This window comes from Dermacentor andersoni, chromosome 6, assembly GCF_023375885.2.
Source record: "Dermacentor andersoni chromosome 6, qqDerAnde1_hic_scaffold, whole genome shotgun sequence".
Taxonomy (NCBI): Eukaryota; Metazoa; Arthropoda; class Arachnida; order Ixodida; family Ixodidae; genus Dermacentor; species Dermacentor andersoni.
The window spans coordinates 86,435,641-86,460,618 of NC_092819.1; the positions used below are offsets into that span (position 1 = coordinate 86,435,641).

Consider the following 24,978-nt stretch of genomic DNA (forward strand, 5'->3'; position numbering starts at 1 on the left):
TTTTGTTATTTTTAGTAGTTTTGAACAAATTCGATCCCTCTGGACCAGGAGTCCCATAGACGTTAGAAAGACTATCAATAGCACCTTCTGTATGCGTTTCTCAGTGATTATGATAACGTTCATGAAGGGGGTAACAAAACCGAAGTCAAGATTAGTGAGAACAGGAAGTTCACTTGTGAAAACAGGACAAAAGAAAGAATTTAACGCATTAGCGACCTCTGATGGCGGAAGCTTCTTGTTGTCCTTCGTTATTGATCGTGGTGATGATTTTGGGTTTATCACTTTCGAGAATACTTTTGTCGTTGTTGTTAGCAAACATGTTCGAAATATCATGGTAAAGTAAAATATTATTTAGCTTCTGTAATTAAGATTTGCTGTAACTTCAATTGTTCCCGATGGAGCTTCCAGTTATCATCAGATGTCGACAATATCGCTTTCGAATAAGAGCCTTTCTTTGATCGTTGAAGAGCGGCAAATGAAACATACCGAGTGACCCAAGTTGACGTGAATGAGCCTCATTGAAGAGGGGCACATACCCAGAGTCGCATACCCCGTGACACAACTTGTTCCGAGGGTTGGATTCGAACCCAGTACCCTCAGCACAGCAGCCCCCGATGTAACTGCCTGTTAGATAATTAGACCTTGGACCACTCAGTGACACAGGTAGGTGTTAGGTTAGCCGAGGACAAACGGACGGACAGCAAACTGGGTGAAGTTCCCAAAGAATGCTAATAGAATTAAGAATTTATAAATATGAATGCAACCCTACATCGTGCAGTACATCCAGCAAGGCTCTCTAATCGCAGACATCGGGACTCCACCTGCTCAAAGAAGAATGCCGGTGATTTCGGAGGCCAAACCGCTTGAGCAAGAGCTTCCGGATATAGCGTGTGCCTGGGCAAGTCCACAACAGATGGTTTCACGGTAGTACTTTGCCGCCCCAGGCGAAAGTCACATCCCTTCTGCTCTCTGGCAACATATTTAGGCATAATCACATTGGAAAAAAAAAAAACGTGAACGTCTATTTGTGGCGCATTATAATTAGTAATTCTAATGAAAATATTTAGCGAGTTGGTCTGCGTGCAAGTTCCGGGAACAATCAGATATAAAAAGGGAGGGAATAAAACTGCCCAGTTGAAATACATTTCGCATCCAACAAAATCCAAGTTTGTCGGTGGCCCGTTAAAATTTAAACGTCGATAGGCGCGACGTTGAGAGGTTCGGTGCGTTGAGAGGTGCGATGCCACCCTTCTCGAAGTGTCGCCGCCGACTGTGTCGCCCGCACTTTTCTTTATTTAGCCTCGCTCGTGTTATTCTCACCGCGTTGCCATTCATTAATTAAGCACAGAAGTGGCACCTTCACCGTCCTCGCAATAGGGCTAGGGATTTCGTGAGCCACTCCGGGGCAGACAAGCAGAACGGCAGCCCTGCAAAGAGCAAACGAGAAGAAAATAAACAAATAAAATCCCACGCTGTCAACCAGTGCAGCGTGAATCACCACCGCGAGGCGATGTGCACCCTGTGTTTGCAGACGCCGAAGACGTTGTTCTCGTTATCAAAAATATCGTGGGAATGCGCTACGGCTACGGAGCTGCCCGAGTCGACCGAAATCTGACGAACCAATCAGCGTTTAGGTCGTGCGCGTGACATGTGCACCGTGGGCAAAACCGTGACAACTCGCGCAAAAGCGATAGGAAACGCCCTTCGAGAATACACAACATTCAACGCAGCGGGCCCGTTAAAAAGGCGGACGGCTCTCGCATCCATTTCTCTTCTGCAGTCCCCGAGAGGTAAGTTGGTGTTTGCAACTTTTCGCTATATAGTTTGTCAACTTCTAGGAGTTGCGAATTTTCTCGCAGATCAGGAATCCGCTCCGACAATATGAATTCTGCGGATATGTAATCGGCGACTCCTAGTACTTTTGTGAAGACATAATAAAACCTTCTAGACTAGTATTCGCAGAAACTGTCGCTAGAACTGTTCGTAAGAGTTCATGCCAGCCAAATGGTGATGTTACACGTATCATTATTCAATACTGCCGGCCAATGTCAAACGGCAGTAAGTAAGGACAAAAAACATTTTGAATTCAGCGCCTGATTTCTCCGCCTCGTTCAGGGCTCCTTTGCATGGTCTTTAAGCAGTGGCATATAACTTCGGTTGAAGCCAATGCAGCAGCTTTGTAAGCGCTATAGTGAAAGCCGCATGCGAGCAGAGAGTTCTAAAAAGTACGGCGCGTGCCATAAACGTTTGCGTTCGTTCGACGCATAGTTTTTCTTTTCTGATTTCTTAAATTTTTTAAGCAACACAAGGTTGTTTTTAATATCACGATATAAACTTATTAGTTCAAAATAAAGCAGCATCATTACAGGTGTTCTTTTAAGTTTTCAATAACACACTATACATTTAACAAGAGCTCATGTCATGCGCAAACAAAATACATTGTTTTGTTTTGTTTTCAAAGAAACATGCTCCCCAAAAACTTCGAAGTAATCCCTAACCGAACCGTGCATTCATTGTTCGCCTATAAACTGGTAGCACAGCAGCCATGAAATCTCTGTGGATTTTCACCTCTGTGTTCCTGGAGTACCTCGTGGCTACTGGTTCATACGCATATCCGGACTTGTGGGTTCAAGCTCAGTGGACGGAGTTCAAGGCCTTATATGGTAAGTACATCGATTCCATTTGAAATGCATCGAGACCACTTTAAAACTCAAGCTGAAAAGCAGCGGTTCCTGTCGCCAGCGATTTTCTGCATAGAGTCGAGGAACGAAGGCCTTCGCAGCAACTCCTTGGTTAACGAAAAACGCTCACAGCTTTTATACAGGGCTAAGCGTCATTTCATTTCCTTTTAAGTTTAATATGGCGTGTCCGCGCACGAAAGACAGCATGTGCTGCCTTTTTCCCGCTGTTCTCCTTTGGGGACAGAGAGAACTAGAGGGACAACCAGCGACAGGCGAGGTAACATGAGATGTGATCAAACATTAATTGATAGTTTACAGCATTATCAAGCGTAACTTCCAATATTCACTCAGCATATCTTCATCACCTAATCGCAACACCAGGGGCGCAATAAACGGAAATTTTAGTTTCCCAAAATGTCACAACGTACTCGAGAGTGAGCGAGTCGTTGAATTAATTAGACAGCACAAAAAGAGAAAAAAAAAGAAAAGTTGAAAAATACATGAAATAAAATACTAACTGAAGTAAAAGTCTACACCAATTTTAAACTCTCGTGTAAATTGCCCTGCCTTGCTCAACAATCTGGGTAACGCACAACATTAGTTCGAGGATTTTCGCTCTCAAATGATTGACACAAATGTGTGTATAGTTTATTATTGCAAGAGTGTGTCGAGTGCATGCATCATGTCTGTAGGGATCTTTTATTTATAACTTATTTACATACGAATGCTATATTTTCATAAGTGGAGAGAGAACGCGTCATGCGTATAGGTAGGTATACGACTGACGCATAACCTATCTTGCATTGGACCGGCCACTAGCCACTCAGGCTATCAGTCCAATTATCCTGTACCATTCCTATTCGTGTACCTCGAAAAGGCTGGGAATCGGTCAAGATGTGACAGAACAAGGCGCTGTAGTCAAACCTACGCGGAGGACATTCAAAGCATCGTCTCACTTCATTTCAGGCAAGAACTACAGCAGCGTGGAGGAAGAACTGTTCCGCAAGAAGATCTTCCTCGAGAACCGCTACATGATCGCCAAGCACAACGAGCGATATGGCCGGGGCCTCATTTCCTACAAGCTCAAGATGAACCAGTTTGGAGACCTGGTGAGTCCAGCGTATACACAAGCGCCATGCGGTCTGCCGACGAGTGACAACCAGTTCGACCGTTCCCATATGGGTAGAGTAATTTACAGGAACACCATCTAAGGAGCATTGCGTTAAAAAATTAAAAAAAATTAATTAAACTCTCGGGTTTCACGTGCCATAACCCCAACCTGATCATGAGGCACGCCGTATAGTGCGCACATCAGGTAAAATTTGGCCCAGTGATATTTTTTTTTAACTTGCACCTAATTCCAAGTACTAGAGCGTTTTTGCATTTCGCCCCTAGCGAAATGCGGCCGTCGCGTCCTGGATCGAACCAGCGAGCTCGAGGTTTAGAGCGCAGTTCCATAACCACCGGGGTATACCCCCGCCCGGACGAGCATTGTACACAATCCTGTGGTTGGCCTCGTTACTGAAGTTTGCTAACTTGTGACAGTGACAGCAAGCGGACATGCCAAATTCTGCAAGTGCGCGTTTCCTCACACATCTTGTTTGACCAATACAAGCTCGCGGACGTCGCACTGGAAGTGTAGATATAGCGGGCGCTGCAGTTGCCGCTATCTCTTTCCTCACAACACCCTCGCTGTTTTCGAGTCTGACCTCTCTGTCCAATGGCGCCGCGAGCAGGAGGTCGGCCATTTTGGGCAGGGAAAGTGAGTAGCATGGAAAAGCCTACTTCCAGCATTTTACATATCCACACAGGATATCCTCAGCGGAGATTCGCCTGCGTCTGTCGCCTATATTTTCTGGTTTCTTGTCACCTCGAAGCTTTGGGAAGGTACTATTTAGAAAATTGCGATGCTTCCTATCTACAGTAGCGTTTGCGACCTATGAATAACGTCTGCTTTAAACACCCTGAATATAAGAGACCTAATAAAGCGCTATATGTCATATGCTGTTTACATGTTTCATCATCATCATCATCATCATCATTATCTTTTATGTCCACTGCAGGACGAAGGCCTCTCCCCGCGATCTCCAATTACCCCTGTCCTGCGCCAGCCGATTCCAACTAGCACCCGCAAATTTCATAATTTCGTCGCATCACCTAGTCTTCTGTCGTCCTCTACTGCGCTTCCCTTCTCTTGGTACCCATTCTGTCACCCTAATGGTCCAACGGTTATCTACTCTACGCATTACATGACATGCCCAGCGCCATTTTTTTCTCTTCATGTCAATTAGAATGTCGTCTATACCCGTTTGCTCTCTGATCCAAACAGCTCTCTTTCTCCCCTTTCTCCCCAACCTCCCCAATGATATCTACAATTACATGTGTTTGTGGAGTTATAAATAGAAGCGGATGTTTAGGCATTAAAAAATATCTGTTTTAGACACCTATAACAGGCACTAAATCTGTCATTTAAGGCATATATAGGCGCCAAACATTGTCATTTAGGCTTTTTAATGGAACGATTCATGTTGCGTAGGTTACAATAGATTTATCCAAAATCTAGTGTGATTAGAAACAATGAGAAAAGTTGTGGAATATGTGACAGACAAGCACCATCTAAGATGGTTGTGTTTCATGCTTTACCTTTTTTTTCCACCAAGTATTAGTTTGTATGCAGAAAAGGAACGCTCAACATCTACCGAAGTTAGCGGCACATGCTTGTGCTTCGGAACCTTCTATAATGCAATGCTGTCTGGAATTTCAGAATGTTCGCCAGTCACAACGTTTGACAGTTCTTTCAGAAGCTAAAACGGAGAATTTTTGTCCGAGACTGATTGAAGTTTCAAACTAACCCTTATCAGGGACAGGTCCGTTGGGGAGCGTGGCGAACCTTTCCTGAACGTCCAAAGCGAACCCCGCACTGCCGGTTCAGCGTTAGGGAATTCCAGTTTCTCCGTGATGTCGGCTAAAAACGTGAAGTGAGCGCACAAGTAGGCTGTCACCTCCAAGCGTATGGTCGCGTAGAGCAGTTAAAGCCTTTCTCGCAGCGATGCTCTCGTCTGCTGTGAAGCTGTTAATAACAGCCTTACACCGGCAAGGAGTTTGCGGTAACAATCGGCTTCTTTCAGCCAAATTCGCCAATGGACATTATAAACAAATTATGCTACGACAAAACATGGAAAAAGAGATTTTTAGGCTCTGGAAATATAAAATAGGGCACCAACACAGAAATCGACATTTGTAGGCGCCCTCAATAAAGGTTCCACTAAAATGTTTCTAGACCCATAGATGCGCTTATATGTTATAACTGGGCGTGAAAGGTGTAAGGAAGAAATAAGCATTTCACTTAATGTTCCAGTTTCTAGTTATACCCGTACACATGATACTGTATTGTTCATTTTTCTTTCATTTTTTTAACGTTCCTCCGTTTTCGCCGTTTCGCTTTATAGTTGAGAGCCTATAGATAACAGCTTCGCTCTATACTGCCCGTCCTTTGAAAATGAAATACCTGCCCTCTGCACCGCTATAAACCAGCTTGCAGGAATACCTTTCACATTGGGCAAGTTCTTGGGTCTCTCATATCGCAGCTGCAGAAAGCCACAAAAGCGCTGCTGCCCTTTCTGACGGCAACCGGGCTGAACGAGCGTCTGTGATACAGCGCTGAAGATTAACATTGGCGACACGAACATTGGACTTTCTCTTTTCCTCTTAAAGTTTCCCTCCCGTCTCTCCTTCCCCCAGCGCAGGGTAGCCTACAGGGTTCAGTCCCTGGTTAACCTTCTTGCATTCTTTATTCCTCTCTCTCACACACTCCTACAGGTAGGTCTCTCAATGTGACCGTCACGTCCCTTTTTAGTACGGCAATTGCGTAATATTTTACACGGCTATATGCGACCCTTGTTCTGTCTACGTCTGTAGCTGCAGCATGAATTCGAAGAGATGATGGGCTCATGCGTACAACTCAGCGACGAGGCACTGGAACGCATGAACGCGTCGACGTTCCTGCCCTCGGAGAACATGGGCGCCTCGCTGCCCAAGTCGGTCGACTGGCGAAGCACCCTCGTCACTCCCGTAAAGGACCAGGGGCTGTGCGGCGCCTGCTGGGCCTTCAGTGCGGTGAGTGGCAGTCTTCGTGCCGTATATGCCCACTCTAATTCGCATACCAGGTGCAGAACGCTTTAAATTGACGCTAAAGGAAAATATTAAGTCGAGCTGGATTGAAAGATTAGGCTTGTGTCTGTAGTAACGAATTAATCATTCTTAGTGAGAACACAGCTTTTGAAAGCGAGAAGATGACGAAAATGGAAAATCGGAGCGGCGCCACCGCTTGTGAGAGCGAGAGAGAGAGAGAGAGAGAGAGAGAGAGAGAGAGAAAGGTTTAATGCTACGAAATGCAGAGAGGTCGGTCTGAAATACATTCTCTGAAGTACTGCTTCTGGACTACGATATCTCTCCTGGGACGTCAGCGCTGGCTGATTCGAAGAGAGCGCCAAACAAAAGGTCACGGGGAGGTCACGTCAACTCGTCCGTTCTGGCCCGGTTGGTTCAAATTTAGGAGCAGTAGTGGTATTCCTTAGGCGGTAATTTGCTGCGCGACAAAGCGAGATATTGGCACATAGGGAACGATGATTGGCTTCTGGACGAATAATCTATTGATCTAGCTCGACATAGTATTATCGTTTAGTGCTCATTTAAAGGGCCACTGAAAAGAAAAAAAAGGAAAGGCTCAACAAAGTGTCGACGCTAAAAGAAGACAAGGTCAACGTAAATGGTGGTTCAAATGATTTGGTGTTTAAATCTTGATTATATCTTTCTGCTCGGTCTCTTTCTTTCTCTTTTTAATGATCGATATTCCCACATTTCGTATACTATTAGCATCGTATTTCACACGCAATCACGTTGACCATGTTTATAGCGTCGACACTCAGTTGACCCTTTCCTTTTTTTTTTTTTACAGAAGTCTAGGTGCGCTTTGCCTCAATGTATCTTAATCTACGGCGGTGCACCCTTTACAGGGCTACAGTAAATGTTAATTTTCGATTATACGGACGTTAATTACTCCCGGACAGTTTATTTTACCTACTCTGCGAGTAGTTCGTGCGTCTTTCTCGTTGAGACCTACACTTTGATACTTTTTGCGACTTACTACGACGCCCTAGATACAAGAAAGAGCCTTTTTTTAAGTGATTACAAGATACCCAAATCCCAGATGCTCCAAACCGGTGTCAAGTCAGCAACGAAGACTTTGTCTTCCAAATTAAATTAAGCTATCTCTTACTGAGACCTGAAAAAATCTCAGGGACTTATCGATTTTCAATTCTGTTCCTATTACCTACTGGTAGTTACAAAGATGAAAAAACAAGTTTTTTATAAGTATTATGATTAGAGGCTGAAAGCAACGTCTACGCGTATATTGACAAAGTAGCCGCCTTCCCTTGTTCGTTATAGTAAAAATCACTTTCGCTTACTTTAATTAAACACGGAGTTGATGACGTAACATAGTGTGGTAAGCTCACATGTGGATTCCTCATTTTACAATTCCACGCCTTCTCGCGGTGGTAGAAACTTGCGTCACGGGTGCTTTTCACCGCCGCCTGTGACGACACGATGGTCTAGATCGAAGTATCGTGAATTTTCACAAAAGCTAATGACAAAAAAAAACCCAATGAAACTATTTCCCCACTGTTCAGCATGCCTCTGAATTCATATGCGGAATGGATATTTTATATTGTGGCTTCCCAGTTAATTTTGAAAGGGACTGAAGGCAATGCGCAATATACAGACTGTCCCACGTAGCTTTAGCCAAACTTTAAAAGATATGCGAATGCCACGCAGCTGGGCAGAACCAAGGTAATGTTGTTAGCAAATACTCAGATTATTTTTTTCATTCTATCAAATTGCCTAGCTAGTCATAATTAATTAATCAACTTCTCAAATATTACAATTAGATGAGAAGTGTCAGTGATAAAACTGCTTAGCGACATGAAAAGCTCCCGATACAGCTTTCTGTTGCTCAATACGTGCCACATGGAAGTGTTTTTCCGAGCGTGAAAGAAGCCCGCGAATACACGCAAAGTGTCTCGAGCGGCCTGTCTCGCGGCAAGCTTGCGTACATCACTTTTACGTGCAACACTGTTATGTCGCACGTATTGAGCATCAGAAAGCCTTACCGGGAGTTTTTCATGTCACTCTGCAATTTTCTCATTATCACTTTTCATCTAATTATAATATTTGAGAAGCTGATTAATTAACAAAACTAATTATTTAATTCGGTGGCATGAAAGCAAATAATTTGAGCATCTCCAAGCGACAGCAAACGATATTGCCTTTGATCTGTCCAACTACGTGGCATTTGCATATTTTTAAAATTTGGTTAAAGTTACGTGGGATAGCCTGCATAGTACGAGGTACGTGTCTACAATAAAGAAAAAGCATCTCTTACCGTGAAAAGCTGCTTGGTAAGCGATAAGAGACGCATAAAAGAAAGAGGGTTGGCGACGCCGCTTTGAAGTTCCCGTGCGGGCGCGCCATGACATCATCAGTTTTGATGGTGCCTTCTCGTGTCCGGATAATTTTTTTACCGGCAAAGACTAACTACACTGTATTCCGTAGGAGCCGCCAAACACTCAACTTAGCAAGTCTCGAGAATGTTGAATGAGCAAAAAAAAGAAGGCTGTAATACAAAAAACGGGTACTTCCATTTCCGTGACGTCACACTGGTGTACCGGTGCTCGAGTTTCAGCGCAAAATTCAAGAAATAAAGCCTTGACCTTCATTTTCTGCTATAATAATTAACCTATTACAGCGAAATTTACGAAAATAGAACCTTCAAAATATTCTTTTTGAAAGTAAGAAAAAGAAAACAAAAACCTTCAGCGTGAAAAAAAAGAAAACCTTGTGCGATTGAAGCGAGAAGTGCGTACATTCTTTGGTATCACGCATTCAATATACAACGCAGCATTTGTTTCAATAAATAACAAGCACAGAAGCATTCAAACCACATCACTGATGATAAGGCGGTCCTGATAACAATACGAAGCACGTGGCGCTCCGTAGAGTTTCATACAATAATTACTAGAGGGAACGCTGGCGCTAGTGTCTACTGGAGCGGCAATGGGGATGGTTCAGCCAGCATTGGAATTACAGGAAGTACATGGATTTGCCTAAACTTCGTTCTTCGGCTTCAAACGGCTTCGTGGCTTTGTAAAAGCGTCATTTTCAACAAAGTACTGCGTAATAAATAATTATATAAACATTATTAAAATTGCCCGATGGCACGATTCGAACACAGGACCTCCAGACGCTCGATTTTGAAACCATCACGCTATACGGAGGCGTGACATAACACTTGACATAAAACACCCTATTGAATTTATCGCGGGCAAGCCATGGTGCCTTGATACGCTTTGCAATTATTAGCGATTGTGCGTGCTCGCAGCGTCTTCTGCACTTAGAAAAGTACAGATTGCTCCGGAATTTATGATGGCGAAGGCATACAAAGCGCAAGAAACGAAGCCACAAGAACGTCTCAGTCCACAAGCACGAAAATGTGACAAATCCATGTGCTTCCCATCATTCCCATGGTGGGTCAACGACTGCAGCGCCAGAGTTCCCTCTACTCTATTGTAGGAAACTCTATGTAGCCGCTACCCGCATACGTATGCCGGTAAAGATGACTGTTTCGCAAGCTATCGCGGCGATGGCAGCATGCCACGTGGGGAGTGACGTCACTAGTCTTTCACATATAAAACAACGAGCCTAGCAACTAATTTCATTGTTGTTGCAGCACCGCTATGGGTAGTCAACGCATAGTTAGAACTTCCGAGGAGCAGCGTGAATACGAGGAGCGGCAAACGAAAAAGAAACGGCAATGCGACGAGCACATGCGTGCGCTTCCAAAATTACCGTTACTACCATTACTCTAAATTACCATTACTACAATTACTCTGAAGCAATAAAGCATTGCAGTTGTAATAGTTTTCCACAGCCTCGCATGACATCCACTTCCGCAGGGCCTGGATGGCGAGTCAATTAAAAAAAAAGATTGCTCCGCATACAAATAAACAGCTGGTACATAAACTTATTACTGCGCTCCTTTGCGAACGAGTCGGTTATACTCTCTGGGAAGCAGTAACAAGCGGTCGGAGACCAACAAGACTAACAAAGAAGTCAGTGGGCCCGCGGGTCAACAACTGCACTCTTCAAAAACACACACAGTTGTCTTTCTCAATTCATTCATTCATTCATTCATTCATTCATTCATTCATTCATTCATTCATTCATTCATTCATTGAATGCAAACACTCGCTGATATACGCAGGCGGCCGCCATCGAGGGGCAGCACGCCCGCAAGACCGGCCGCCTGGTGGAGCTCAGCGCCCAGGACCTGCTGGACTGCTGTGGCGAGGCGTACGAAAACAGCGGCTGTGGCGGGGGACTCATGGACAACGCCTTCCGCTGCGCGCGAGACCGGGGCGGCATCGACACCGCGGACAGCTACCCTTACGCGGCGATGGTCTCAAGTCTTTTGCTTTCATTGCTGAATGTTAGAACAGCCGTTGGAAGTTCGGCTCGCGTAACTTAGAGAAAGTTCGTCTGTTCGCCGTGGCTTGAATGTGCCCGCTTTGCTCATCACTCGACGCCAGGCTTGTGCGTAACCAATTACGTGTGATTAATTACTCGTAATCCCTTACATTCCGGGCAGAAGTACTTGTAATCGTAATCGGTTACTTTTTTTTATGTAACGAGTACAAGTCTGCTTGGCACACTGCGACCTTTCCTGCCTCCAACTTATAGACTTTCATTCGCATCAAGCGTATCAGTGTGTATATATGATGCGGGCGACCGCCAAGCAAAAATGCCGCGAATAGGCAGCTTTGCAAGCGCAAAGGCCTCGCGGTATTGTCGACGAGGCAGCATATACACAGTAAAAAGCAAATGCAAGACGTGCATTGTGCCTGGCCACGGTCTTGAGCATAAGAGGAGGCATGAAAATGACAACCATTCCACTCTGTGAAGATGGAATGGCAGCGAAAGCTGACTACAGTCAAAGCTCTCAAACGAAAAGCAAAGTGCTTTCGTTGCCATTCCGTCTTCACAGAGTGGAATGGTTGTCATTTTTTTGCGTTGCGAGTCTGGCGTCGTTGCTCGTACGGAAGTGCCCGGGCTCACGATTGTCGTTTTCGTTCAGCATCGCGCGAACATTCTTCGTCGGTGGTCGTTTCGCGCCGGCGCCGTTTACATTCTCGTTGCTGTTTCCTTCGGCGCTCCTCGTACGTATGTTGTTCTTCGGTTGTACGAACTATACGCGTCCGCCCCATCGATAACGCAGCTGTCTTTAGCGCCATTACCTCTTCTGCTTATATAATGCGATAACCTCGACGTCACGCTATTGTTCACGGCGAGCGTTGTAATCCGTTCCGCATTTTGACATCTGCGCCACCGCACTGCACCCGTACGTGATCACACACAAACCAAACAACGAAACTCAGTGTGCATGAGTTTGTTAGAAATCCGGTTCGGCTGCCGGATGCCTACAACACTACGGAAGCGTAGTCATACACAGCTTTCACTGTAAAAGTGATTGTACGAAGTGCGCAGTCACCATGTTAATGTGCCACAAGGACAACGGAACTGTACAAATGTTACATAATGATACAACACCCAACGCAACAGAAACAGCGAACAGAAAGGGCTTGGAATATTAGCATTAGCAGTACAAATATTTAAAAAAAACCACTCCGAGCTCTCGTAGTTCCCCAATGGACATGCCGTCAATCTGTGCCGTTCTGTTTAACGATGCATTCCGTAAGCGTGGTAGTACGTTGTGCGCTGTATGCATTATATATATATGTATATATATATATATATATATATATATATATATATATATATATATATATATATATACTTTTGTATGTAGTGTATAACGCTAATCTTTGTATTTTGCCTAATCAGATAATTGGTCAAGATTAATTAACCAACTTCTGAAGCAACGAAATTAGGCAATAAATTCCAATTAGGAGGTTGTAGAGCTATTTGCAAAACGCCCGATTAGACAGTTTCTAACTTTCGATCTATTAAGTATTAGTGTTCTTCAGCTTACTGCAGATGCCCGCGAAATACAAAAAGATACCACATGACATACCCTCTTGCGCGCCGCGATTGCAGCGCTCCCGCACTGTCCGCGTACAAACGAACATAGCATCTAGCAGGCGTGCTGGAGCCTTGGTGTCTTTGTTTGCTGGCTCCTTATGGTATGATTAATGAAGATCGGGCCCCTCGGTTAATCCCCTTTCTTCTCGTTCATTACATAACGAGGGTCTCGAATCCGGCAACATTGATGCCTTCCGGTAGCCCGTGTGGGTTTAGTGACCATTTGCCTTCACCCAAAAAGATCACGTACCCGTGACGCCTGCGGCAGAAAGTATGTTACGCATCCGCCGCCAAGGTTTGTGAGCGGTGGCGCTGGCTAACACTCCCAGGGTTAGTACTAATAGTAACACATAAATACCCCATAAAGTGGATGGGAAGACAGCGCCACGGTAGCTCGATTGGTAGAGTATCGCACGCGTGGTACGAAGACATGGGATCGTTCCCCACCTGCGGCAAGTAGTGTTTTCATCCTCTTTCAATTCCATTAATTTATAATTTCTTCATTTCAATTAGTAAGAACAAGTGATTTCCCCTGTGTTGTCCTTGGTGTCTTTGTTGGCTTCCTGTGATATATATATATACACTTGAATAACTTCGTCAAATCGAAAATTTCGTAAAAGTGGGTTTCACTAAATTGACGTTTGGCTGCAGAAGCAGCAACGTTTCGGGCGTGATATGTGGCTAGGAAATAGTTGCAAAACTCAGCTGACGGCGTGCGTTGCTCCTTTTTTTCTCTGCACTCGCAGGACGGCCCGTGCCGCTTCAAGAACAGCACAGTGGGCGCCTCTGTGTCCGGCCTGATGGTGGTGGTGCCGCGTGATGACGAAAAGATTCTCCAGGTAGCTGTGGCCACGGTGGGACCCATCTCGGCTGCCGTCTACTCCAAGCTGCCCGCCTTCCGGTTTTATTCGAAAGGTAATCTATCTATCTATCTATCTATCTATCTATCTATCTATCTATCTATCTATCTATCTATCTATCTATCTATCTATCTATCTATCTATCTATCTATCTATCTATCTAATCTAATCTAATCTATCTATCTAGTCTCTTCTGTCTAAAAAGTCTCTTTTCTCCTGACTTTATGCAGGCGTGTACAAGGATTACTCCTGTGGCTTGTTTGAAGTGGACCACGCAGTGCTAATCGTCGGTTACGGAGTCACCGATGATGGGACATCATACTGGATCCTTAAAAACAGGTGAGTTTTGTTTATTATTTCATTGGATTGTTGCAACGAAGACTTCCGCTTTGAGGTACGAATATCGTGCAGTGCTAGTCAAATATGTGCAAAATAGTGGTCTTCTGATAAAAAGAAAGAAAACGTGTATGTACGTATATCAGCGCGCTCTTCATTTGCAAATGCACTGCAATATTTTTAGTAAATAACAGTTGTCTGAGAATATTGAATGTAATATGTCCAGCCAGGTCGCGATACATTATTAGACAAACATTATACGAGAACAGACACGCATATCAAATAATAATAATAATAATAGTAATAATAATAATAATAATAATAATAATAATAATAATAATAATAGAAACAGAAGACCAGCTCCGCTTCTTCTTTTTATAATTCTACGATTTTAGGTGCCAGAATTACGATATCATTATGAGGCACGCCGTAGTGGGGGACTCCGAATTAATTTTGGCCATCTGAGTTTCTTCAGCGAAAACCCAATTTGCGGTACACGGACGTTTTTGCATTTCGCGCCCATCGAAACGAAGCCAACGTGTCCGGGGTTTGATTCCGCGCCTCCGGGCTTACCTCTTTGTCCTTCACCTATGAATGCCGGATAGCATCAAACGCCCATTTAAGCAGCAAACTACTTGTGGGTAGCGCGATGTCCAAATATTTGATGGCAGGTGAACGTACTTACTAGGACGCAGCTCACCAACGGTATTTTCCTTTTAACGCTCCCCGAATACAGCACATTTGTGATGCATCTCATAATGCGTTCTAGCCATTCACGTTTCTTTTTCTGCGTTTTATTGTTTGCATTTCGTGTTGAAACAGCTTTTATTCTCGGCGGTGTTTCTTGCATGTTACATACATATAGGCCCACACAACGTTGCACGTCGCTTATACAGAGTGTCCCACATAACTTGAGCCAAGAATTTAAAAATGAGAGGCGCGTCGGAAGCGAATCCAACCGAACGCATAGTATTCGCGATAGCCTATAGTAACTCAGACAACTTTTTTGTCTTCCCCATAAATCACTAATTCATTACATTTAATATTACTCAACTTTATAATTATTGGCTGAGGATCTCAAGTATAACACGCAGATTGGTGGAGCACCTTCAGAAACCACCGACGAAGTTGTTTCCTTTACGATACGTCTCACGTAGTCCTTTTCTCCCGGTTGCAAAGAGAGCCCGCGAAATATGAAAAAAAAAAATCCATGTTACGGAGCGTTTGCGCAGTGGTATAGTGGTTGCTCTCAAGCGTGCGTTCGGTGAACAAAGTCGGCTGCATCGTGACTGGCGACGAGGAAGCGGCAGGGCGTTCTTTATCGCATCGGCAGCGCTCGGCCAGCAGCGTGCATTTCCGCCGTCATCCGACGGGAGCCTACCTTGTTCACCGAACGCACGCTTGAGAGCAGCACGATACCACTGCGCAAGCGCTCCGTCACGTATTTCGCGGGCTTTCTTTGCAACCCGGAAGAAGGATTACGTGAGACGTATCGGAAAGGAAACAACTCGATCGGTGGTTTCTGAAGGTGCTCCACAAATCTGCGTATCATACTTGGGGTCCTCAGTCATAATTAAAGAGTTATGTCATTAAGCTTAATTAATTAGTGAGTTATGGGGAAAACAAAAAAAATTGTTTGTATCACTATAGGGTATTGCGAATAGTATGCGTGTGGGTCAATTTGCTTTCGATGCGCCTTTCATTTTTAAATTCTTGACTCAAGTTAATGGGGGGACCACCCTGTATAACCTCCGCCAATAGAACCATCGAATTACACCGCCAAAACTGAGCCAGTCATCTTTGTCTGCTCGATTTTGCAGCTGGAGCAAGAACTGGGGCGAGGGCGGCTACATGCGGCTAGCCAAGGATGCCTACAGCCAGTGTGGAATCGCCAGCTTGGCCAGCTTTCCGCTTGTCTAATCCGAAACCTCATCCAGAACGGGAGACAAAGGTCCACTTCATGCCCTTGTTGCAAATGAACGAAACGAAGACGGAGAATGCCGCAGTTTCTTGGTCACCTCCAGGGGAGTGCATGTAAAACAGTTCAATGGAAGAGAGAGATAGAAAGTGAGGGAGATGCCCACCGCAATGGCTACAATACGATTAAGAAGGACCATTTCGTATGTCATTAGCGCTGCTATTAATTTGCTTTTCAACATGCTGTAAATATGCCCTCTGGGTCTGTTCCACAGTCGTGGCGTCTTCTTGACATTGCTTAGACATGTGTCACGCTTAGATATGTGTGACACCGAAACGTGCACCTACTGATTTTCTCACGACCGCGCATACGGGATGACATTTCCTTCTCAAGATAGCAAGGTGATCAGATGACTTCGAGTGACGAATTAAGTTGGTATCGTAAAAAAAATACAAATAAGCGAGATATTCCATCTGGAGAACCTCTTCAACCATCGTACTGCTCGCAATTAAAGTCACACTTTTGAACATTTTATTTCACCGACTGCTCGGGAAATCCAGTTGACCTTTTAAAATGTGTTCAATAAAAGATCATTAGAAACATTTTGTCCGGCATTCGTTATTACGAGTATTCATTACTATATTTGCTATCTTCTTAGAGTGGCACATTAATCTTGTGCTGGCATCAATAGAAACATGGTTCTTCACCTGTTGCTTTTGTTTCCGGCCATAGTATAACGGGCATAAATGAGCGCGGCAGATTACTACATCTCAAAATATGTGCATGTTCAAGTGCTCAATAATGCTACAATATCTATGGAACTCGTTTCTTTTCTCTTAAAAAAGCTTGACCACAAACAACTTCCAAATGACTGCCAGATTAATAAAAAATTCACAAGCTACTTAGTTGACCAAGACTATAGAGTATAGTCTTGGTGATGGGTACAGTCAAAACAAAATACAGTATATTGATGGGCGATTTCAATGCCAGGGTAGGCAAAAAGCAGGCCGGAGACAAGTCAGGGGGGGAATATGGCATAGGCTCTAGGAATAGCAGAGGAGAGTTATTAGTAGAGTTTGCAGAACAGAATAATATGCGGATAATGAATACCTTTTTCCGCAAGCGGGTTGGCCGAAAGTGGACGTGGAGGAGCCCGAATGGTGAGACTAGAAATGAAATCGACTTCATACTCTGCGCGAACCCTGGCATCATACAAGATGTAGACGTGCTCGGCAAGGTGCGCTGCAGTGACCATAGGATGGTAAGAACTCGAATTAGCCTTGACTTGAGGAGGGAACGGAAGAAAGTGGTACATAAGAAGCCAATCAATGAGTTAGCGGTAAGAGGGAAACTAGAGGAATTCCGGATCAAGCTACAGAACAGGTATTCGGCTTTAACCCAGGAAGAGGAACATAGTGTTGAAGCAATGAAAGACAATCTTATGGGCATCATTAAGGAGTGCGCAATAGAAGTCGGTGGTAACGCCGTTAAACAGGAAACCAGTAAGCTATCGCAGGAGACGAAAGATCTGATCAAGAAACGCCAATGTATGAAAGTCTCTAACCCTACAGCTAGAATAGAACTGGCAGAACTATCTAAGTTAATCAACAAGTGTAAGACAGCGGACATAAGGAACTATAATATGGATAGAATTGAACAGGCTCTCAGTAACGGAGGAAGCCTAAAAGCAGTGAAGAAGAAACTAGGAATAGGCAAGAATCAGATGTGTGCGTTAAGAGACAAAGCCGGCAATATCGTTACTAATATGGATGAGATAGTTCAAGTGGCTGAAGAGTTTTATAGAGATTTATACAGCAGCAGTAACACCCACGACGATAAGGTGAGAGAGAATAGGCTAGAGGAACTTGAAATACCACAAGTAACACCGGAAGAGGTAAAGAACGCCTTGGGAGCTATGCAAAGGGGGAAGGCAGCTGGGGAGGATCAGGTAACAGCAGATTTGTTGAAGGATGGTGGGAACACTGTCCTACAAAGATTGGCCGCCCTATATACACAATGCCTCATGACCTCGAACGTACCGGAATCTTGGAAAAACGCTAACATAATCCTAATCCATAAGAAAGGGGACGCCAAAGATTTGAAAAATTATAGACCGATCAGCTTACTGTCCGTTGCCTACAAAGTATTTACTAAGGTAATCGCAAATAGAATCAGGAATACCTTAGATTTCTGTCAACCAAAGGACCAGGCAGGATTCCGTAAAGGCTACTCAACAATAGACCATATTCACACTATCAATCAGGTGATAGAGAAATGTGCGGAATATAACCAACCCTTATATATAGCCTTCATTGATTACGAAAAAGCATTTGATTCAGTCGAGACCTCAGCAGTCATGGATGTATTAAGGAATCAGGGTGTAGAAGAGCCATATGTAAAAATACTGAAAGATATCTATAGCGGTTCCACAGCCACCGTAATCCTCCACAAAAAAAGCAACAAAATCCCAATAAAGAAAGGCGTCAGACAGGGAGATACGATATCTCCAATGCTATTCACAGCATGCTTACAGGAGGTATTCAGAGACCTGGAGTGGGAAGAATTGGGGATAAAAGTTGATGGAGAATACCTTAGCAACTTGCGATTCGCTGATGATATTGCCTTGCTTAGTAACTCAGGAGACCAATTGCAATGCGTGCTGACTGACCTGGAGAGGCAAAGCAGAAGGGTGGGTCTGAAAATTAATCTGCAGAAAACTATAGTAATGTTTAACAGTCTCGGAAGAGAACAGCAGTTTACGATAGGTAGCGAGGCACTAGAAGTGGTAAGGGAATACATCTACTTAGGGCAGGTAGTGACCACGGATCCGGATCATGAGATTGAAATAACCAGAAGAATAAGAATGGGCTGGGGTGCGTTTGGCAGGCATTCTCAAATCATGAACAGCAGGTTGCCACTATCCCTCAAGAGGAAAGTGTATAACAGCTGTGTCTTACCAGTAGTCACCTACGGGGCAGAAACCTGGAGGCTTACGAAAAGGGTTCTGCTGAAATTGAGGACGACGCAACGAGCTATGGAAAGAAGAATGATAGGTGTAACGTTAAGGGATAAGAAAAGAGCAGATTGGGTGAGGGAACAAACGCGGGTAAATGACATCTTAGTTGAAATCAAGAAAAAAAAATTGGGCATGGGCCGGACATGTAATGAGGAGGGAAGATAACCGATGGTCATTAAGGGTTACGGACTGGATTCCAAGGGAAGGGAAGCGTAGTAGGGGGCGGCAGAAAGTTAAGTGGGCGGATGACATTAAGACGTTTGCAGGGACAACATGGCCACAATTAGTACATGACCGGGATAGTTGGAGAAGTATGGGAGAGGCCTTTGCCCAGCAGTGGGCGTAACTAGGCTGATGATGATGATGATAGAGTATATATCAGCTACAACTGTTTACTATATAACACCTACAGTTATTTTCCCATCTCTTAACGTTACGCTCATCACTTTTCATTCTATCACTCGTCACCTGATTCTTAGCTTATGTCCCACTTTCTTTGATATCCTCCGAATTTCAATTCCTTATACGGGTACTGTCAGTCCTTGAAGTTTTTCAGCCCTTGTCACAGCCCTCGCAGCTGTTCTTGTTGCTGTGTGGTGACGCATTCCGGTCGAAATAGTACTTTTCAACAATGGTCGCCTTCCGATGACTGCCAGCGTAGAATACAGGATCATTCGCTGAGGCGCGGACTCAGAGCAGTACCAAAACAGGTGTTGCAGAGTCTCAGGCACTTGGAAGTGTTCACAGTTACAGGACGGTCACTTGTTGCGGCGAGGGAACTTTTCCTTGACTGCATACAGTACATTCTGACTTGGCTAAAGTTCCGAAGTTCACGCCGCAGGACTTCTTTGCCTCCCGGATTCAATGATAGCGCTGCACAACATGTACCCGCAGGCGAATAATGGGCTAATTAGTGAAACTTGGGTTGTTAACTAAAAGAATCTCGCAACTTGTAGGAAAAATAATGTACCCCTCTCGTAAAAAAAAAAAAATGAACCTACCCGAAGACGCGGGAACTGCTGTTCCGGAGCCGAAATTGCGGTAGCGTGGTAAAGCATCCACCTCGTGTTCGGGAGGTACTGGGTCCGAATCCCGGTGCCGCCAAAATGTCGCCGGTTTTTCTAACAGGTAGACGTCGCCTGGTCTGGTGCTGGGCTACTTGAAGTGGTTAGCACCTCGAAAGAGTTTCAACACTACGGAGATTTCTGAACACGGTTTCTCGCAGTCCCTTGTCCAACCACAGACGGCCTCGTTGCAGAGTCTAAGAGCTGCCACGAGGTACCTATACCGGCGAAATAGGCACCAAGCGTGCTTCCGGGCTGATTCCGGGCCATAACGGTAAATCAACGCTTGGAAAGGAGTCTTTGTTCCCCAACCCGAGGGGGGAACATAATAGATGATTTGGTATCCGCTTCATGGGAAATGGACGCCGTGAGAGCGGCCCAGACTCCATTCCCAGAGCTTCGCTGTGCCCAATGAATTTGATGGGATTTGCACGGTGCGGTCTCTTTTCCGAATTACCGTACAATTTGCCCACAAAGAAAGCCGAGTGTCGGGCCGAAGGACGCCTGCGCTTATTTGCATAAGCGGAGGGTAACCGGCGGCGGCCTGGTTTGGAACCCCTGACCTCCCGCTGCCGAGGCGGGACATTCAACCACGAGGGAACGGCATGGTTGTTATCCCTGTGTACAAAACTGGTGATCCGAACCATCCGAGTAGTTATAGACCTATTTCAATTCTTAGTGTAGTTAACACACTATTCGAAAAGCTCATTGTGCTGCAGTTAAATGCATATATTGTAAGCAATAACGTTATCTGCCCGCAGCAGCATGGCTTTGTTGCAGGTAGATCTACATCAACGGCAGTTTTAACACTTTCGCAATCGCTTAACTCTGCTCTTAACAAGAATAACATTGCTGTGTCAATCTTTCTTAATATGAGAAAGGCGTTAGATACGATGTGTCACTCCATACTGTTAGTAAAACTGGAATCTTATGGTATCGTTGGAAACGCGCTTCAATTCATCCACAGCTACTTTAAGGCACGAAGGCAACAAGTGGTAATTAACAAACATCATTCTGCTTTCACCGATATCGTATGCGGTGTACCGCAAGGCTCGGTTTTAGGCCCTATTCAGTTTTCATTATACATAAATGATTTACCGGGCGCACTTAACCTGTCAAAAGCTTTAATGTACGCTGACGATACCGCCTTAGTTTACTCAGGGGACTCCCTCTCGTCATTACAAGACACTATATCTGGTGAACTGCTAAAAGTAGCTAAATGGTTTTCAGAAAATAGACTAGCCATAAATACTGATAAAACTAAGTATATCATATTTCACTCTAACAGGAAAATACTAGACTACAGTGAGTTAAATTTGACTCTAGCGAACCGAACTCTGGATTGTGTTGATTCATTTAAATAAACAGGTGTTACTTTATACAGTCACTTGCACTGGAGAGAACAAATTAGCGTTGTTTGTAGAAAACTCGCTTTCAGCTGTTACACACTGGCCCGTGCCCGGCAATATTTTCCTCGTGCTTTGCTTTGTTGCATATACTTTTCTTTGTTTCATACCCACATGAGCTATGGTTGTGAAATATGGGGCCTAACATATAAAACTTACTTAACACCTATAGTGCAGTTGCAAAAACGCGCCGTAAGAATAATAACATTTTCCTCTGTTCATCCCCCAAGTAGCGTTCTGTTTACTGACCTTCGTATTCTTTCTTTCACGGCGTTAAGAAATTATAAGATCACTTGTTTAGTTCACAAAATACCTAACACCAACTTTCCCTTACCCAACACCATATTTAACTTCCCACGTGCAAACACCAGGCAAGCAACTAACTTTAACTTAAACCTTCCTTATTGCAGCAATGTATACGGTCAACGATTAATAGAGTTCTTTGGCGCTATAACTTGGAACACTGTGCCTGTGGAAATAAAAGTAACCAGAAATTTTGATCTTGTATCTAAACGCTTCTTCTTGTCTAGCCAAACGTAATAGCTCTTCCTTTAAAAAAAATGTGCTTGTTCATGTAAAAAATGTTCTTACTCATTGAGCAGATATGTATTTGGTTGACCTGTATATGTACTTTTGTGTATTGGACCAGCTACTAGCCACATAGGCTATTGGACCAACTATTTTTGTACACATTACTTGACTTGTTTAAATAAAGCTCACTTCTTTATTTTGATTGATTGATAGTCAATAAATCAGTCAATCACGATGATTTAATAAGCGAACCCAGGCAATTGAAACAACCTCGAAGGTATTCGTATTGGCACCACTCGATGCACCACTCAAAACAAACACAATGAAAACAATGTAATCGCAAGAAAAGACAAGCACAATTATAGCGCATAGACAATTAAGATTAAGACCTTTTAGTTGCGAGCGGTGTTGATGTGAGAATGACGGTATACTTGCGTGACTTTACATTTCGCTATATTTTGCTTCATATGCCACTTTTAACATCCCTTCGATACATGCATAGTGAAGATCCTGTTGGAGCTAACTTTTTTTTTGGGGGGGGGGGGGGAGGGGGGTTGACACCAACTAGCTTCCAGAACTTATGTAAGCTTGTGCGAGTAATTGAGGACAGAGTGACATCGAGAAAATGTTGTTCTCGGCTTAAACATGCCGTAACATATTTTGACCAAGCAGCGGCAGTGTTAATGTAATCGACAGTAACGAGTTCCATTTCGGCAATAATAAAAGTAACGTATGTCTTGTTGTAGTCACGATTAACGTGGATACTTTTTGACAGAGGGATCATGCGCACGCAACGAAAAATTAAGCGCGACTTGATCGCTCGATCCTCTCGGGTAAGTAAGTTGGAAAACTTTATCAGGGTGAGTCGCGGGAATAAAATTCAGGATGTTAGAAGACAAGGCAGACACGCGCATGGGTTCGAGCACAAGTCGGCCTATAATAAAATCAGAATGCGCATTAACAAACCGGGAGAATTCAGAAGGACATCGGCTATAGGAAACCGAATCACTGTATGCTGTATAATATAGAGTGCTTTACAGTTGAGCGTTCATTGTATACGTTGAGCTGAGATGTGCTAGCGATCTAAACGTTTAAAAAGAAGTGTAGGTTTTTACGTGCCAAAACTGCGATCCGATCTTAGGGGACGCCGTAGTATGGAACTTCGGATTAAATTTGACCATCAGGGTTTCTTTTGCTTTTGCCACCCTATGCCACGGGTGTCCTTTGCATTTTCCCCGCATCGAAATGCGGGGCCACGACGGCGGTTTGATCCCACGTCCTCGCGAGCTGTACATAGAACCGGCACGCCACAGTCACTGGGCCACCACGGCGGGTGTTAGCCATTTCGAGGCAACCGCTAGAGGGACCGCTAGAGCGCATGCGCGCGACGCTCATGGCGGCAGTGGAACGAAGACTGCTTCTTTCGCTCAGCTTACGAAACCTATACAGGGGAGCGTGAGTGCGCGTCCAGAGATCTGGCTCCTTGGTCGTTTTTCTTCAGCCGTGCTGATAGCGCGTCGTTCGCGTCTCGGTGAGACTCGCTTATCGAATGCGCAAACTACGCAGTTTCCTGCATTGCCTCAGCGCGCGAAATCTTAGCGCAGCGGAGTGCGGGCGGCGCTTCACCGCAGCTGCCTAATATCGGGAAAGTCGAAGCCCCCAGCGATAAACATCGGAGACTTGGGTAACGAACTACTACTCTTTCAACTTTATTCTTTCTTTGACTCTTCTGTTCCTAGAACAAATGTCGCATGGAACCACCTTCCCTCCACAATCGCCAGCATAACTGATGACCACGAGTTCAAGATCGCTTTACAAGATGCCTTGTAATATATCTTTTTTTGTTATCTGCAAGTCTTGCCATTTTTTCCCACTCCTTTCTGTAGTGCCCTTGGGCCCTGAAAGTATCTTTAATAACTAAATAAGTAAATAAATAAATAAATAAATAAATAAATTCAATTGAAGACAGCGTGCAAATCATTGCAAAGTGAAGCAGGGGCAGTCGGTGGCCAGCAGCATGCGCATTAAATGTGGTCCTGGTTGTCGAACACAACTCGTATACAAAAACACAGTGCATTTACATTCTGTGAAGAAGGATGAGCAGCGAAGCTGCGTATATGGGCCCCTTAAGGCCTGCTTCAGCTCCGCCGCGGGTCGGCACGGCATTGCACTATCTTCGGGATCGGCCCACGTATATATGGGGAGTGTTTAACGCCTGCTTCACCTCCGCCGCGGGTCAGCACGGCATTGCACTATCTTCGGGATCGGCCCACGTATGGGGAGTGCTTAACGCCTGCTCGCGGGTCGGCACAGCATCGCACTATCTTCGGGATTGTGTATCTACAGACGGACACGATCCTGGGTGAACTAGCCCTTAACAGCTTCGCTGTAAAACAGGTTCTAACACCGATACTACGGCAACCGTACTAGTGCTTCACTGGCGCTGACTAAAACACCATCGCCTGATTGGACGTCATGGTCGCATCTGTAGCAGAAATATTGTTTATCGCAGTCGAATATCTCGTCGCTTTTTATCTTAGCGGACTGTCCCAAGCTTCTGTGAGTAATGATGTCTGCGGCACATGAGTCAGCAGGAGAAGATGACACTGCACGTTTATTTAGCACGCTTCGCACGTTAGCAAATAAAGCTGATATGTCGATGGCATTATTTGGCTGGACACGTGTTATCTACGCATTGAAATAGAAGATGCCGTAGCAACAAGGCCCCTATAGCTACCCTTATCTGCCAGTCACGAGCCATTGCCAGTGCTACTGTTGTCACGTGCTCTTGTCTCTGGTGCGCGATCAAGAACACAATCGGAATCAGTGGCTGCGCAGTACACATGAGATTTCTTGTTTACGATAATTTTGTCGAAACGCAGCCAATCTAGTAGCTATAACTCAGCTATTGTCTGCGCAAGGACTTGATGTTTTTTTCCTAAGCTCAGCAAATTTCGACATCAACTTGGCATGACGTGTGTCGATTTTTAAAGAAAGGTTAGCAATTGCAG

General features: G+C 44.5%; 1 protein-coding gene across 1 annotated transcript; it reads left to right on the forward strand.

The window, feature by feature from the left end:
• Positions 1–401: 401 nt before the first annotated feature.
• LOC126522504 (cathepsin L1-like) lies at positions 402–16,552 on the forward strand. Its single transcript, XM_050171259.3, has 8 exons — positions 402–1,790; positions 2,536–2,663; positions 3,648–3,790; positions 6,600–6,797; positions 11,002–11,196; positions 13,583–13,751; positions 13,927–14,035; positions 15,853–16,552. The coding sequence occupies exons 2-8, from the start codon at positions 2,546–2,548 to the stop codon at positions 15,950–15,952; spliced, it is 1,032 nt and encodes a 343-aa protein (XP_050027216.2). The 5' UTR covers positions 402–1,790; positions 2,536–2,545; the 3' UTR covers positions 15,953–16,552.
• Positions 16,553–24,978: the final 8,426 nt, after the last annotated feature.